The 18,381-nt window shown below is 37.7% G+C and overlaps 1 protein-coding gene across 10 annotated transcripts in view; it reads left to right on the top strand.

Moving 5' to 3' along the window:
• TFEC (transcription factor EC) overlaps positions 1–10,080 on the top strand; it is a 148,983-nt gene extending 138,903 nt beyond the window's left edge. For 7 of the 10 annotated variants that reach the window (XM_083809725.1, XM_083809728.1, XM_083809726.1 and 4 more), the window contains 2 exons: positions 3,920–4,067; positions 4,953–10,079. In XM_083809725.1, the coding sequence (XP_083665851.1) occupies positions 3,920–4,067; positions 4,953–5,333 (529 nt within the window). In that variant the 3' untranslated portion in view covers positions 5,334–10,079. Of the gene's footprint in view, positions 1–539; positions 3,485–3,919; positions 4,068–4,952 lie in introns of those variants that run through there. The other 3 variants (XM_083809723.1, XM_083809730.1, XR_014575006.1) reach the window with 2 other exon arrangements.
• Positions 10,081–18,381: the final 8,301 nt, after the last annotated feature.

An 18,381-nucleotide genomic window follows, 5' to 3' on the forward strand; every position in this document is an offset into this window, starting at 1 on the left:
TGCGTGGATGAGCAAGGAGCTCGTCGGTAAGATCAAAAGGAAGAGGAAGGTCTATGAAATGTGGAAAAAGGGCCTGTCCTCTTGGGAGGAGTATAGAAGTGTTCTCAGGGCCTGCAGGGATGCGATGAGGAAGGCTAAAGCTCACCTAGAGATGAGGCTTGCAAAAGAGATACAAGATAATAAGAAGTTTTTTTTTTTTTTTTTAAGTATGTAAACAGTAAAAGGAAGACTAGGGATAATGTGGGTCCCTTGCTGAACAAGGGGGGTGTCTTGGTAACGGGAGACACCGAGAAGGTGGAGATACTGAATGCTTTCTTTGCTTCAGTCTTTGCTTCAAGGACTCCCCCCCGGGACTCCTCAACCCTGGTGGGAGGAGAAAGGGGCTGGGAGGGATCCCCTCTGGTTGACGAGAGAGTAGTTCAGGAGTGTCTGAGTGGGCTCAACGCACACAAATCCATGGGTCCTGATGGGATGCATCCATGTGTGCTAAGGGAGTTGGCAGAGATGATCACCGAACTGCTCTCTATCATCTTTGAAAGGTCCTGGAAAACAGGAGAGTTGCCTGAAGATTGGAGGATAGCCAATGTCACTCCGGTCTTCAAGAAGGGCAAGAAGGAGGATCCGGGAAACTACAGGCCAGTCAGTCTCACCTCTGTCCCTGGAAAGGTGTTGGAACAGCTTGTTCTGGATGTCATCTCCAAGCAATTGGAAGAGAAGAATGTTATGAGGAGTAGTCAGCATGGATTCACCAAGGGGAAGTTGTGCTCAACCAACCTTGTTGCCTTCTATGATGGCATCACCAGCTGGGTAGATGGGGGGAGAGCAGTGGATGTCATCTACCTTGACTTTAGCAAGGCTTTCGATACTGTCTCCCATGACATCCTGATAGCAAAGCTGAGAAAGTATGGGATAGAGGAGTGGACAGTTAGGTGGGTTGAGAACTGGCTGACTGGCTGAGCTCAGAGGGTGGTGATTGGCGGTGCAGAGTCCAGCTGGAGATTTGTGACTAGTGGCGTTCCCTAGGGGTTGGTGCTGGGTCTGGTCTTGTTCAACATCTTCATTGACAACCTTGATGAGGGAATAGTGTCTGCCCTCAGCAAGTACGCCGATGACACAAAGCTGGGAGGAGTGGCTGACACGCCAGAAGGCCGTGCTGCCATTCAGTGAGACCTGGACCGGCTGGAGAGATGGGCAGGAAGAAACCAAATGAGGTTTAATAAGAGCAAGTGTAGAGTCCTGCACCTGGGAAGGAACAATCCGGACGTATCAGTACAGGCTGGGGGACGACCTGCTGGAGAGGATCTCTGAGGAGAAGGACCTGGGGGTCCCGGTGGACGACAGGTTGACCATGAGCCAGCAGTGTGCCCTCGTGGCCAAGTAGGCCAATGGGATCCTGGCGTGCATTAAAAGGAGCGTGACCAGTAGGTCAAGGGAGGTGATCCTCCCCCTCTACTCTGCCCTGGTCAGGCCTCACCTGGAGTACTGTGTCCAGTTCTGGGCCCCCCGGTACAAAAAAGACAGGGATCTCCTGGAAAGAGTCCAGCGGAGGGCCACAAAGATGATGCAGGGCCTGGAGCATCTTCCCTATGAAGAAAGGCTGAGAGACCTGGGTCTGTTCAGCCTGGAGAAAAGAAGACTGAGAGGGGATCTCATCAATGTGTATAAATACTTGAGGTGTGGGAGACAGAGGGATTTGGCCAACCTCTTTTCAGTGGTTTGTGGGGATAGGACAAGGGGTAATGGTCACAAGATAGAGCACAGGAAGTTCTGCACCAACATGCGAAAGAACTTCTTCACAGTGAGAGTGATGGAACACTGGAACAGGCTGCCTGCGGAGGTTGTCGAGTCTCCTCTGGAGATATTCAAGGCCCGTCTGGATGCCTACCTGGGCAGCCTGCTCTAAGGAACCTGCTTTGGCAAGGGGGTTGGACCTGATGATCTTTTGAGGTCCCTTCCAACCCCTTCGATTCTGTGATTCTGTGATTCTGTGATTCTGTGGTGTTCTGCTCTCCCATAGGCATGAAGGACAGCAAGAAGGAGGGCAGAAGGACTGCCAAGAGATGATTCAGCTCTCATGAGGGACACAGGCTCTGCTCTTGGCTCCTGCTCCCACCTCTGCGTAATTTTCCATCCAGAGATGGTCTAAATGAAAATACATACCCACTTTAGGGAGCAGCCTGTGAGGTTTTGGCTTTGCAGACAGCCCGGTGTGAGGCAATAACCATTTTCTCTCTGACTTCCCCAGTTTCTAAACCCCAAAGCTGTGTATTCCTGGCCCACATGGCTGAGAGGAGTTTGCTGGAGCCCCATGGTTTTTCTGCTGCCTGGAGAGGAAGGAGATGTGAATTCCATCCTTCTCTGACCATAAGGCTGGTTCTCCCAAATCCCTAGCAAATGATCTAAATTCTAGGGCATAGTTAAACACTGTGATGCTCTATCACAAACCATTTGAATTACTTTTCTGAGCATCTTTAAAGCTATGAGCTCCATAAGCATTTATCATTCAACTGGATCCCCAGATCCTGTACCTGCCTAGCATTTGCCCTATACATTCAGGAGAAAGACGGCAGTCTTGGTGGAGATCAAGGCTGCTTACCTTTGGGATAAGAGTGCAAGGTTCCTTAGGTATTTACTCTAGGAAGCTGAATGTAAAACATAGACACTTCTAAAAGAAATAAGTCCACTCCAGATCACATGCATGTGAGTAGGGTCAGGTCTCCTTAACTAAAGCAAACAAGAAATAATGGAAAGTGGTAATAGATGAGAGTATAATATATATCTTCTTTTTTTTTTTTACTCTATCAATGCCAGGGTATAAGTATATGCATTTGGAACAGATACTTAAAAACAACACACTAATTTGGTTACTTCTCACTCCCAACCTCAGATTCTTACTGGTTTAAACAGTTTTTTCCCTCTCGGGCTTGGTTTATAAGACCAGAATGGCTGTCTGTCTTCTCAGTTTAAGCCATCTTGCAGTGAAGCAGGTAGTTTGGATAAACTCTTCTGTATGTATATTAATGCAGCACTGCCCATCCCTGTATTACACAATACCGAATTTTATCAGAAATTCAACATTTTCAAGAGAAAATTATTCCTGTTGCAAGGCCTCTAAGACCTTGCATAAAGGAGTATATGGAAAGTTAACAAATGGATGTATGGAAGTCCTTGAACTCATGCTAAGTTTGAACAAGTGTATTGTTGTAAGACTGCTTGTAAGCTGGTAGCTAAACCATGAATTCCTGAATGAGGGAAGGGTTTAATCTTATTTTTTGGGGGCAAGAGTTTCATTTTAAATTGGTGTCTCTATGTAGCTGTGGACTTCAACCTGATTTATATTGTTTCAAGTTTGTTGAATGGGCTTAAGCAAGAATTTTTGTCATACCATTGTGGTTACCAAACCATGATTTGTCTGTCGTCAGTGATGAGTGGCATTCAACATAGACCATTTTTTTCCTCAACAAGCATAAAAGCAACCTCATTAGTAAGTCAAGTAAAAGGAGTAGTATATTTGAAATGATCTTTAAAAATTTAGTCTTAAGTCCTCAGTAATGTATATTTCCTAGTTCATTAATGCAGAACTACTGCACATAGATTTTAATCTTAGAGTTAATAATAAAAGCAATTTTCACTAAAAATATAAAAACTGTAATGGTAGAATCATGATATTGCATTTAGCTCTCCCACAAAAAGTCACTTTATTACTTTCTTTTGACACTTATTTTCATTCTGGGATTAATTTTACTATATAAGGGCTTCTTAACTATTCTATTAAAATTTCCATTCAGAAGCAATAATATCTAAGAGTGAATAATAGTCATGTAAATCATTATTTCATATTAATGTAAAAGATTTTGTAAGTTCTTATGAATTCTGCTGACATGCACAATTGTGAAAAGGTTATCTCTACATTCTGCAGTGATATGCGCTGGAACAAAGGAACTATTTTAAAAGCATCAGTGGAGTACATCAAGTGGCTACAAAAAGAACAACAGAGAGCCAGAGAATTAGAACACAGACAGAAGAAATTAGAGCACACTAACAGAAGACTTCTGCTTCGAATTCAGGTTTGTATGAGAGTGTTGCCATGAACTACAAAGCTTTCTCAGTACTTATCCCTCATCAAATTTTATTAATCTATATCATTTTTCCCAAATGTCACTTACTGAAAATGAATTGTTTTTCCCTGTTTATTGCTGTGTAAATTGGGGATGAGGTATTTTTTTTCAGATTTCTAGGAAATTTCTTTCATAATTAAACCTTACATAAAGGAATACAGTGAAAATTAATAAAGTATTTGCACAAACGGTTAACTTATGTGTATATGATAACCTGAGAAGGACAAAACAGGAAGGAAAAGGTACATTTCTCCTGCCAAAAATCAATAATGAACACAAAATTTCTTTCTGTGTTTTCTTTTCCCTTTGTAACCATTTCAAACTTTGCACTTCTTTGGGCATAGTGTGCCATGCTATGTCTGCTCATGACACAAAGCAACAGAATATGAATATTTATACATGCAATGGTGACATAGATAGACAGATATAAAATTAATCACCTTATTTATTGTAATTTACAAATATATCAGTAAATTAGCATCATAAAGTATCTTTTGTTTCTCTGGATAGCAATGAATAACAGACCCAAAAGTTGCAACACTTTTCTTTCAACTTTATTAGGTCCACAAGGCAATGCTTTCAGTAAAGCTTTCCCATCTCTAATGTTTCCTGCTGCTTAATGACAGCGGTGGAATTAAAAAGAAAACTATCTCTGGAAGCACATGGCAAATTTTCCTAGATTAACAATTTTGTATTTTAACATAGTCTCACAACTAGACAAGAGGTATAATTAATATGCATGTATGATCTGTATACTTGTTGCAATAGTTTTGAAGACATTATTTCTCTTCCAAAATCATTATCTAATTTTTATTTTTATTTTTTAAACATTAGGAACTAGAGATTCAGGCACGTGCTCATGGCCTTCCAGTCATATCTTCACTCAGTGCTGTAGATTTAGCTGCACAGGTCATCAAGCAACAGTCATATCCAGAGGAGAACTCTGTAGACTACTCTCAACAAATGCCTTTGGCACATGGACAAAATCCTACTGTTTGTGATGGATCTACAGCCTTTTCTGATCCACTTTCACACTTTACCGATTTGTCCTTCAGCGCAGCTTTAAAAGAAGAGCAACGACTAGAGGAAATTTTACTGGATGACACGGTATCACCATTTGGAGCAGACCCGCTCTTGTCTTCCACATCCCCAGCTGCATCAAAAGAGAGCAGCAGGAGAAGCAGCTTTAGCACAGATGATGGAGATGATTTATAAGAGCAGAAAGGGCCTCACACTTCCTTAAACCACTTTCTAAAAGACTTAGTTGAGCGTAAGCATGGTGTTTGTTCTTGTTTCAAATACAAATATGGAGAACCACTGCGAAGATAACAGGCAAGAGTTTAAATCAGTCCTTACTTCACAGGAAAATGAGAAGGACATGAACTCATATCACTTTACCCCAAATTCACACCATCTATTCACAGCTGACATTTGCACAAATCTTTCTTCACTAGAAATATTTTGATAATTGTTCCATGACTTTTTACAGCACTATGAATATGGTTATGACAAAAGGAATATCCATGTTACACAAATGTATTCAGACTCTCTTCAGTCTATACGTATATTTATCTGTTATAAAGATGAGTTAGTCATTTGTTATTTTCTTTTTTTTTTTTCATAACTAAAATGAGAATTTTGTATTAAAAATTCTACAAAGCATGAGAAACAGTAGGGAAATATTTAAACTGGGAACTGTAGAAATGTTACAGGTTCTAAAATCTGAAAAAAACAGATGGTAATGCATTTGCACAAGTGAAGTGAACATGAATTTAAAACTGCATAGACTTGTTTTTAAAATGAGAATATCCATTAAGTTTTTCATGCAATCCTGTTTTTTTTTTTTTTTAATATATATATATAATTTCATTTGTAGAAAGAGATCAGACTTTTAATATATATTTTAATGATACAGATGAAAAATGGAAACTAGCATAATGACAGAGACTCAAAGGAACTCAGAGAGAAAAAGATATGACATTTCAGCAGAAAGTATTCAGAAAAACTGTATGGATGTACAAGACTGAACAAAGATAATTCACGTTAAAATTAGCACAATTTAAAACAAGCACTACTGGTAACAGTGCTGCGTTAGCTGCTTATTCCAAGAGTATTCAAACTGTGTCCTTCTTTCTGTGGAAGGGATCAGAGTATTTACACATGCCAGTGTGCTTCTGGACAGTCCTTTCGATGTCCTTGGGCAGCACACTAAGGTTTTGCTAAAGGGACTCTATCTTATCCATACCCAAGCTTTGATCCATTTGGAAATGGAGGAAGATGAACAGAGTCCCAGTAAACGTATTGAAACAAGGAGAATTTAATTTCAAATTTGCAGAAAAGACAGGAAGACTTCAAACCAAAGTGGATATTCAGAAGTGTTGATGTGATGCACTGCTTTCCATAACTTGCATTCTAGGAGTGGGCACTCATGACACATGTTTTGATGACTCAATAAATGCATATCATTTCAATACACAGTGAAATTCCGGAGGGTGATGTATGTTGCTGCAGTACATGAAGTGCAGTCATTCTTACTGTAACATTAATACATGGGAAATAAACTGGCATAAGTTCTTCATAGCTCTTCCCCAACCAAAGCCAAAAGAACACATCTGGGAGTCCTCTAATAATTCCAAATATATTTCTAATGTATGTATTAAGTATTGGTGTCACTGAGCCTTGCTTCATTCTTCGGAAATGTCACATGATCAGGAACAGAGATGAAAATGGATTTCTATTTGTGTGAATGGTTTAAATGTATTTAAATGTACTTAAACATTATCCAAGAACAGAGCATTTGTTTCCTCCTATTGCCTACTGGTACCTGGGTCCTCCTAATAGTCCTCATGAGGTCTGTATTCATCCAGGGCCATAAGCCATTCCTGACTGACCCTGTAATATCATAATAGTTTTTTAATTGGAAAGTTAGCAGTGAAATAAAAAATTACATCTAGATGGCTATGAAAGATGATGGAATATCCAACCTCATGAGAATATTTATGTTTTTAGGAAACTTGATGATTTCTGTGAGCCTATGCAAACTGCTTGGATATAAGTTGAGCAGAGCAGAATTGATATTTTTGTCACATATGTATGAGTTTCCAGATAGCCCAACACAAACCTGACCCTCCTTAGAAGCTCTGATATGCTTCCACTGTATGGTTAAAAATTAATCAAAACAACAAACTCATTTTTATTTATTTTTTTAACATGGAGGAAAGGAATGGAAAAACAAATGAACAAAATTAACAAAAGGTAAAAACAAATAAACAATAGGCAATTGAACGTAGAGCTGATGAGCATTTTAATTGGAGAGCTTCTATAAATTAGGCTCAATAGATCTCACTTTGTCATAGTTTTGCCAAAAACTAGCTAATATTGACATTCAAATACGGAATACGATGAATTGAAAGTAACATTTATTCCGACTTTACGTCTAGTGTAGGATATGTACTGTCCACGTCAGCTGATGAAAGGAGGAGATACTTGGTTGACATCAAACACCATTTGTCCTTGTACTGCAGTTTCTACTACATTGGTTTTAAATACGCCATTGTGGATTGCTCATAATGGAGAAAAAGAAATTAAATATGAATGTATAACATGATTTTCCCATTGAACTTTTGCATGGGAGTTAGGCCGCTCTTCTGAACTATATTGACTTTAAATAACATCCTGAGTTTCATCACTTTTATAAGCACTGTTCTAAAAAACATTATAGTGCATCCATTAAATTTTTTTAAAGTTGAGTTTCATTCTTCTGACAATTGCTTCAGTCTAAAGCACCAGATTTTTTTTTTCTCTTCCTGCTTGAGAAATCTAACAGAAGATAGGAAATGCTCCTTTTGCAATATACTGTATTGCATCTATCATTAAGCATATTCAAGCTGTCTTCATTCACACATGAACCCCAGTACCCCTAACCAAAACACTAAATGTATCTGTACCTGTGGGTTTGTATTATGGTGATGTTGTTTCACTACCATTACATTTTTTTTTTTTTTTTAGTAAGAAGTCATCATAATTAGTGTTTTCACTAATAACAATAACCTGTATTACACATCACTGTTGAAATTAAATGGTGATACAGGGCACCAGAAATGATAAGCTAGGGCACCACATAGGCGGTGCTGAAGGTATTTAGAAGTTTCTGCTGGTATCTGTATCCCAGACTTTTTGGAATAAGCAGTTGGTCTCCCACCTCAATTTGGTGAGATTGCTGTGAAGCTGGGAGGGCTTTTGGAGCAGAGCAGAGCACGGTGCCTTCTGGCTTGGACAGAGGAAAGGGACTGCATGACTACAGGGACAAATCCTGACATCCTTCCTTCCTCAGACAGAATTTCTTTCCTATGCCGGGGAGTTTTACTCGACTAAAATGTGGTGCATGCAAAACACAATTTGTGCTCTTTCCTATACAGATCTATTTAACAAAATCTCTCAAAAAAGAGATGCATAATTTGTCCGTGGTTCTAGGTCTAGAAAAGAATTTAAAGACGTACAGAATTTGACCTCAATCAGGGCACGGGTGAGAAGAACTGGCTATTTTTGTCAAAATGTATTAAATGAGGAATTCTTGCTTGTTTTCAGTAGCAGCTGTTCAAAACTGGTGGACATGTTCTTACAGAATACATAAACCAGCAGACTGATAATTACATAAAAGGAAAGGGAGCTGAAATATTAACATCCCGTTTAATTCATGAAATGGATATAGATACTATACTAAGAACAGAAACATAAATTATTTTTCACTGTGCATAGCACAGATAGCATGAAAAGCTACAGTAAGTGCAGTTTTAACAAACAGAATTCAGTTGTTTTATATAGTAAAATAACTAAATATAATTCAGTCATTTAATCTTAATAAGAACACTGCTATTGTAATACCTTTTGACTTTAATAGGGCTGTATATATGAATGGAGGATGTAAAATTATTGTAATTTAAAATTATGTTAAGTCTCTTAGATAAGTAAAGGCATTTACATTACTATTATGAGACTGTAGAATATTTTTATAATAATTGCTATTTTTCATTGTTAACCATATAGTATCTTGTTTTCTAAGTCAATGTATGCAGACAGAATGTACTTTATTACACACTGTATATGCAGTCTTTTTGAAATTACATTTTATACATGCTGGTATTTTATGTTTATTATATGAATACAATTAAAGGACTGAAATTAAAACATTTCTTTATATGTCTCTTGTGAAACTTCACTATCCAGTCCCACAAAGAATGCCATCACAAGACAATATAATAACATCCGCTAAGAGCATCTGAGATACCTAACAGACAAAACACTTCACAACTGCTAAACATTTAGTCCATTATGATACATCATGATCCAGTAGCCTCCCATTAATAAAAATAATTGATACATTCTTTAATATGGTCTCCTGCCATCTGCTTATTCCTGCTGCTAAGGCTTTGATTTATGGAAAGTGTTTTCAGAATGTTGCAAAATTGCTAGCAGGCATGATGATATCAGTTAAATCACTAAGAAGCTCTACAAAAACCTTTTAATGTACTAGATGTTCCCCAGACAATTTAGGATAAACAGAATACTGTATTTTAAGATGTAAAACATTTTTTTAAAGCTGATAATTAGGTAGCATTTTGTCGCTAAAAGATATTCTTGCTTAATAAATTAAGTAAGGATTTGGGTTGCATTTTGAATTCCTAATATAAAAAGTGCTGCTTTCTTTAGAATATATTTGGTGCTTTCTGTTCATGACATGATGTAAAAATTGTTAAGTAGTGATATATATTTCAGATATAGTTTTGTAATAGTTCATTTGTTTCACGTAAAATAGTGCTCATTGTTTGTGTATATCAGATAAACATTTTATTTGTACTAAAGATTCTCTCCAGGCTCTTTTATTTCATCAAATCATTAAGACACACCTATCAGTATTAAAACAGAATAATATTATAAATATTATTTAAAGTTCAGTGATTAGACATGGAAGGATGCTTTGATTTTTTACTTATTCATTATGCACTTAGGATTTGATTATAAAAGGTATTCAGTTCCTTTGTGAGGAACTGAGAGCCCTTAGTTCACTTTGAACACAGGCAATGCCCAGCCTGTTGCAGAACCAGGTTCTTAATGAGTAAATAAACAGCATTAGAAAATAAAATCAAAAGTTATTTCATAGCTTAGAAAAGCACTATATGATACATTGTTTGATTAAAAGTAATGGTATTTGCAATTGACAGGGAAACAGATTTGATGCCAGCATCATTTGTGCTGACAACCAATGGGAGATTAGAGGAAAATGTATGAAGTTGTGATAATTATCAGATCAGAAGTCTAATTATAAAGGAAGCTATGGTAGTGAAGTATGATAAGGCTTATTGGTTAAATCACTGGTACCCATCAAGTTAAATATATATCAGTTTCATTAATTGGCAACCACAAGACAAGTGCTCTATATTCAGGGTGGTGATGATTTTGATATAATCCACCACATTGTGGTTAAGTATATGATTCATGTAATAAGAAAAAGGTGCCTCCAGGCTATTGTTCCTAGCATGGATTAAAATTTACATATTGCTTCTCCTTATGTCAAAACATCTGGTGCCTGCAAATGCTAACATTTCGTTAAAAAGTTTCACAAGATAGGAAAAGTGGATTGGAAATATTGCATGTGAATCATTCAAGCATTATAATGGAATAAGAGGCTGAGTTATGAACAGGCAGATTGAACAATAGTATAGTCGAAGAGATTCATATGCTTATGAGTTTGATAGACAACACTTTGTATAAGAAGGGGAAATGCCCCAAATCATAAGAAATAACCTTTTTATATATATAAAAAAAAGTCATTGAAATACATCTTCTCGGTTCCTTTCCGAACTGCATTATTATTATTATTATTATTATTATTTTCAAAATAAAATTCATGTACCTAAGTGGATGTACTTAGCGCTAAGATGATGGCTAATACATTCATCTCATTCATGCACTTTAGTATGTTGGCATTCATTTTTCTATCTGCCATGTAGTTTCATCAGAAAATTGCATGACTCTTACTTTTACTCTTCTATCTATAAATACATATTACAACAGTACATCAGAGTGTATATAGCAGGGTACATACATCTCAAAAGATTTGGATGACCAGTTATCCTAATGATTTTAACACCTTGAAAAACCTAACAATCCTTGCATTAGCACCTAGACTTAAGATCTTTTTTCCTGTTGATGGGACTTCAGGTGTTAATTTTCACTTAAAAAAAAGAGAAAAAAAAAAAAGAAAAAAAAAAAAGCTGGTGTTAGGTTATCTGGAAATCCCCATCACAAATTGCTACAATTAGCAGAGGCATTAATGTTGGAAACTTCCCTCAGTGTGAAAGGAGGCAATAAACAGAATATTTTCCATGATTTTTTCCAGAATATATTCCCCCGCTTATACCCTAGGAATATCTCAAGAGTGCGTGTCCTTGCAATGCAGATGGTGGTGATGGCAACAGCTCTTTTCTACAACCAGTGCCACTCTGGGCACAGCCATCTCCATTCTGCAGGGAAGACATCTCTCCCCAGATTCTTTTTCCACCTGAATTTCTTCATCTGAGCTGGCACAGCTCTCTTAATCATCCTGCCTCAAATCCAGATGGTGGTCTGAACAAGAGGGAGGCAAAAGTCTGGTGTAGGTCAAGAGCTCTTTCTTCTACAAACCTTGTGAGAAGATCAACTTTGTGATGGTGGTGATTTTCTTGTTTGCCTGTTTTTTATCATTTTACCTAAACATATGTTTGTACATTCTATTTACTTTCAGTGGTTTTATCTTCAGTGACCACATGATTCCAGATTATTTAAGTTTAATATACAGAATGTGGAAAAATCTTGTAGCTAAATATTTCACACTGTGTCCCAGGAACAGACTAAGTTAAAGGAGATGTGTCTCTTGAAAACATAAGACAATAACATCAAAAATTCTGAATATGATGTCTTTTTATCAATTAGTTGATCCATGTCATGGGCACGTTTTCTTATCATTAGAGGGATGAACCTCACCAAGAAAAAGTCCTGCATCACCACAGAGCCATTAGGAAAGAAAAGCAAATACCTGGAGTTGTTGCAGAAATACCATTCCATCATTTCCATTGGAAAACACTTCCTACTACAGGACAGCTAATATACACAACCAGCTTGCTATAAAAACAAACCAACACAAAGCAACTTATCCTTGCTGTGAGGTAAAGTAAGCACGGTCAAGTGTAAGCATGGAACAAAGAAACAACTTTTGCAATAAACACTCAAGGAGCATTGTCTCTACTTGGGAATTTACATTTCAAATTACACTATATTTGACTTTTTTTTTTTTTCCTCCCAGTGGGTAAGAGCAAGGTGAAAACAAAACCTGAGACAGCTAAAGGTAAGCAGTATGGAAAACAAAAGAAGGTACATTCTTGATCTCTAGATGTCACAAACAGGAGCTGGTGCACCAAGAGAAGATTGAGCTAGTGCTCAAGGGAAAATTTCAACCTGAGAAGCAGGCAGGGGAGCACCAGGCTGGGCTCTGGCAGAGCCTGCCACTTCCTTCAGAAAAAGAAAGGAGATTATTTCTGGCCCTCCTCAGTCTATTCACAGCTTCCATGTAGGAAACTATGGTGAGTGCCTCTCCTCACCTACTTCTCTCAAACTGTTCTTTCTTTTGCCTTACATTTTCAAAGGTTCTGTAGGACAAAATACAATACTCATCCCTCCCTTCTTTGCTGTCCTTACTCTTCCAGAGGCTGGTGCCTGTGTGAGGAGCATCAGCAGCTCCTCCTTGTTGTCAAAGTCCAACTGCAGCCTCAGCTGAAACGAGCAAATCAGTCAGTGGTTAGCAGGTTCATAGCCCTGAAACAATCCCAATGTTCTACTGGTGAGAAATAATCATATGATTATTTAAAAGGCTAAAAATGGTTTTCTAAATATCTTGACCCTCAATATTACCAAATGTCTGAGCAAAATAAACATATTTGTCCTTTTAGGCTTGCCATCTCAGAGGAACTTAGTTCTGAAGCTCAGCATATTGGAATTCAGTAGGACATAGATGTCTGGTTCCATTACACCCCTGAGATACCAGAATGTTGGTGCAACCCATAGGTGCACATTTCTTACTCTTGATAGCCTTGCTAGTGTGGGCAGACTGTTTCTACCAGTAAAGCCTCTTGTCTTTACTCGGCACTTTGTGGTAAATAAAGGTTTTTATGCCTCAGTTCTTGCACCCAAAGCATAAAATTATCTTTTCCATAGTCAATAAAAATATACTTATTACTGCCTCATATAACAACCTTATGTCCTATTTTGCTGATCCTCAATGTCCATATCAATTTCAGTGGGCTGGTAGGGAAGTAAAGATGTTACTCAGAGAGTGGCACAAGGAACTGGTCCGGTAGAAAGCTCTGCAGTGGTATGGCACTTTCCCAGGCTTAGAGACCTGTGTTGCTTTCCTCCTTTATGGATCAGGTTCATAAACAGTGGTTTTCTCTTCCATCAGTGAAGCATATCTGCCAGCAAAAGGCTGTGGGAGTCCTATTTCTATTTAGTACAGGGTCCTATGGCATCTTCCTCATCTATAAAATACAAGGATATCTAGGTCTTTATTATAAATAATAATACATGTATGTGGTACATGATTCTAATGATGTAATTCAGTTTCAGGTTTTTACTGCCATTCATAAACTGCTTCAGCAGACTTCTTGTAATTTATGATATCAATAGAGCCCCTTAAATTACATCCTAGACTCTGCCATGTATTGCCCTATGAAAGAAAATGGCTTTGTATCCAATATCACTGTAAGAGGAGTGCTAAAGGGAGAATGAACCAGAAGTCAAGTGCCCTTTATTGAACACGAATATTGCCTTCCTAGTGTGCAATATGTGAGTACTGAACACTTGAAAACAACCACTGTAATCCCCAACTTAATTGTTTGCTTTGAAACTATGTTGTTTCCTAGCACTGGTTAAAAAAAAAAAAGCTTGTCAGGGTCACATTTTTCACTGTGCTCTGCTTTTTGAACCCACAGCTTCTAACTCTGAGAAGGTCAGGGCCAAAACAGCAGGTGCAAAATTCTGGCATCCTCAGTCTGAATCAGGGGCCTCTTCCTCTTGCCTGGGGCTGCTATGCCATGCTGGGGGAGAGCAGAGCTCCCTGGCGGAAAAGATTGGTCCTGAAACCCAAGGTTCTCAGGGCAGCAATGGCATTTGTACAATTTGGCTGGAGACTGAATCTGTACCAGCAGTTTTGAGTATTTCCAGTCGTGACCCAGGTAGAAATTATCTCTTCTGCCTTTGTTAAGCAAGGGGATAAATCCCTATGCACCCATTAGGGGGTGGATCCCAGCATGATAGACTATTGCCTCCACAGCATTTTTTTCCCTTTATTCGTCCTTCTCCTATAAAAACCTCTAAGGAGGTCAAGAACTGCGGGTGGTGAGGGGGTGGGAAGGGAACTCTTCAAAACTAAGTGGAGACAACTGGCCAATTTAGCACTGAGTTATTTTCATTCAGGTGCTTTCTTCCTCTGCAATGTGTAAACCTTCCTTGAGCAGAGGAGTCCTGGGGGCAGTGGCTGGAGGGGATCCATCACTGCCTTGGCTCCATCAAAGCCCTTCAGGGACCAGGGAGATGGTGTGGAGGCACTGAACCTTGCTGGGAGACAGCTCATATAGTTTCCCATCACATGAATGCTTTTATTCCCACCTGCAGAATAATCTACTACTGCTAAAAATAATCAGAAAATAAAGTTGTATACAAGGTACACTTGCAGAACCAGTCACACTTCTGATTTCACAACAGTAAGCACATTGTTTGTTAGGTTTTAGCAATAAAAGCCACTTGTATTAGACATTAAAGCTGGATTCAGAAGAAAAAACTATCACCAGTATACAGGCCAAAATATTTGAAATGTTAATAGGATTTGTATTAGTTTATTTTTAAGATTTGCAGGTATCTGTGATTTTTTGAAGTACTTAAATGGAGTTTGACCTTGACTGTTACCTCTGAGGGAAGATGACTTTAGAGTTGTTCTCTTGCAGAGGGTGCAAAAAACAACCTTAGCTGGTTTTATATAGGTAGGAAAACTCCTGTAGTTTGTATTTCAAAGCAGTTCAGCTGATAATAGGGGAGCACTATCAGATTTGTTCTGTTTGTTTAAAAGACTCATTCTGAATATCCCACAAGTTTAAAAACACTTGGTCTTGCACTTAACTTTGCATATTAAATATACTGATATCTGCAGAGTGAAGACAAACAAGACGGAGCATATGAAATTTTCTCAGCTTTTTAGAAAGTTCCCTAATCTTATTGTAGCTGTACCTAACTATATAGGATAACATACCAACTCATTGGAATATTATCTAAACTGCTTTTAATCACATTTACTATATCTTGTAGAAAGATTTTATTTTATTATTATTTTTGGTGCAATTTAATTCTAGTAGTACTGTGTAATTTCCATCAACAAAAGAAATGAAATGTATACAGTAGAAAATGGATCCTGCTTTAAAATGCTCAGACCTGTCAGGTGTCCATTAATCTATATATATTCCATGTAGGAAGTAGAAAGCAATATGAGTTTTCACATCCTTTGTATTTAATATTTACCTGTGGGCATGTATAAAATAATTCTAATAAATCCACAGCTACTTACAATTTACAGAATGGGACTAATGCTGGTAGTTGATCCTAAACTGACACAAACCAGATATTCTCTTAATGTTACTCCAAGGAATTTTAAACTGACTCTGTTAAAGCCAAGGTTATTTGCCTTGGGGATGCCTAATGGAAGGGTTATTATAACACTGTCCACAAATAGGTGTCTTGAGAGAGCCAGGGCCATAATACTTCATTGACAGCTAATAGATTGTGCTATTGCTGTATCATAGTGATCTTTGAGGCCAAAGGTCATACCTCTTCCTTAATATTTAAATAAAGATACTTGACTAGAGCAGAAAACAGCTTATTGCCAGTGATGGCTGCTGCTCAATTTACAAGAACCTTTACAAAGTCATGCTAATTCCCAGCCTCCTTAGAATGCACGATAACCTTTCATAAATCCATCTTTTCCAGATGTCCTTGGAAATGACAGTTATAAAACTACAAATGATTTGTAATGCAAAATGGGACTGACAGACTTGGAGATTAGTTCTCAATGTACTAAAATGACTAAAGACTATACCTAACAAAAGGCTTAAAATGCATCAATAAGTGTCTGCCAAAACAGCTCATGAGTATCTTAAACATGCTCAGTAACAGCTGGAAAATAAGAAATATTCATGATTGTAATGACAAGTGACCATTTTCCCTGTAAGGGTCTCAGAGTAAAACTTTTCTTCTGTGGGTCGATCTGGAAGACAGATTTTGAATTGCTCACACTTTGAATGCAGCATTTTATTTGTCTGAATAATTCTCTTCATGAACAGAACTGTTTATGAACCAAACAGAATTGTTTATGAGATAAAATTCTACTTAGATGTATTCTCTTTACAGTTAAAATGGATTATAAGGTATATTTAAATTTAGAGGGCGCTACAAAAAAAAAAAAAAGTTCCTTTAAAATTGACAATACTACTTTGACATTAAGGGGAAAAAACTCTTATAAAAGATTTTGAAAATATATATGGTAAATGTTTCAAAATTTCACTGAAGATATGCATTAAATTTTATATTTACAGATAATTTTGTTTTCTGCTACTCCAGGGGATATCTTATAATTCAGAAAAACAAAAGCATTTTTAAAATACACCTCTATAAGCAATATATAAATTGCTTAATATTTCCAAATATCTATAGAAATCAAGAGATAAAAGATGTTGATGGGGATTCTTTGAATTATTACAGTCTTCTAGATAAGGCAAAAAACATTTTCTAATACTACTACTACAAAAAAAAAAAAAAATAGAAGAGGAGCTCACGGTCCATATCTGCACCCCAGCACTCAGAAATCCCTGCAGGGGGTGCCTGGCTGGTGAAGCATTAGAGTGACGGCAATGGCTCACAGACCCTGCAGGACCTGCTGTGGGAGAGCATCCTGCTTTATGGCTTACATTCACCACCTCTCTCTTTTGTGATATTCTCTCCTACTTTGAATGTTCTTGTTCTCACTTTTGTTCTCATATCCTTTGTCTAAAATGCTTTAACCCTGGGAAATGTTATTTTTGGAACTTGGAAGCATTCATTGTGTTAATGAAGTATTTGATGAAATAAATAATAAATGTTATCCATCATGCTAAGGAAGTACATTATTATGAAATGGTCATTTTGTTCATCTTTTCATACTCTTAAAGCTACCTGGGAAAATGATAATATATATTAGAACCAATCACATAACTAAATTGGTCACAAATGTGTTCCTAGCCTTTGTTCATTTGTGAATTATTTCACAGTCCTGGTTTCTGCAGAGGTTATTTGCAATTCCCAAGTTTTATATGGATTATCAAACATATTTCAGCCAATTGTCTGTCCACACTCATTTTACCTCACCTGTGCAGCATTTCTTTCATGGCAATGATTGTTTCCCAGTATATAATGATTTTGTTCCTGCTCCCAGACTCAATTAGTTATTAATCAGTCACTCCCTGGTTTATTAACAAAAACTGCTCACGTAGATATTAAGAAATGACAGTAATAAATAAACCTGTTTGAAATAAATAGCTCTTCAGACTTTGATCTGTTTGTGAGCCGTGATTTTATTTTCCTCCTAGCTCCATTTTTGTTTATTTTTTCCTCCTCTTAATGCTTAATGACATTTAATAAATGCAAATTATTCCAAAGACTGTCTTGTCTCACATTTGTACCTACAAGACTATTAGACTGTACCTGAAGACATATAAAGAAGTCTATTTTTGTACTCTGGAGCTCAGACACCAGCTCTGTGATGCTATTTGTCATAAGTCAACCAAATATGGATATAAAGCCGTGGTGCTCACTGTACCTGTGCAGTACTAAGTTTGTCAGAACTTTTCCTTTTCTGGGCTATGTTGACCCAAACTGGGAAGTTTTTATCAGCTGTCACTATTTGTTCGTTCTCACTGAGTGTCCTTTCACCTCTTTCTCTAGGACCTTTCAGCTTTCCTCCCCACATAATTTATTCCAGACCACAGAGAGCATCTGAAGCAAATTTCTCTGTGCACACCAGATTCACTCATTGCATCGTGCCCTACCACTGGTGGTCTCTGCCTTCCCAGCAGCCTGGGGCACCTCCAGGCTTAGCACCCCGCATGGAGGATGTGACATGGCATGATGGCTTCCAGCTCAAACTCTCTGT

This window comes from Anser anser, assembly GCF_964211835.1.
Source record: "Anser anser genome assembly, chromosome: 1".
Lineage (NCBI taxonomy): Eukaryota > Metazoa > Chordata > Aves > Anseriformes > Anatidae > Anser > Anser anser.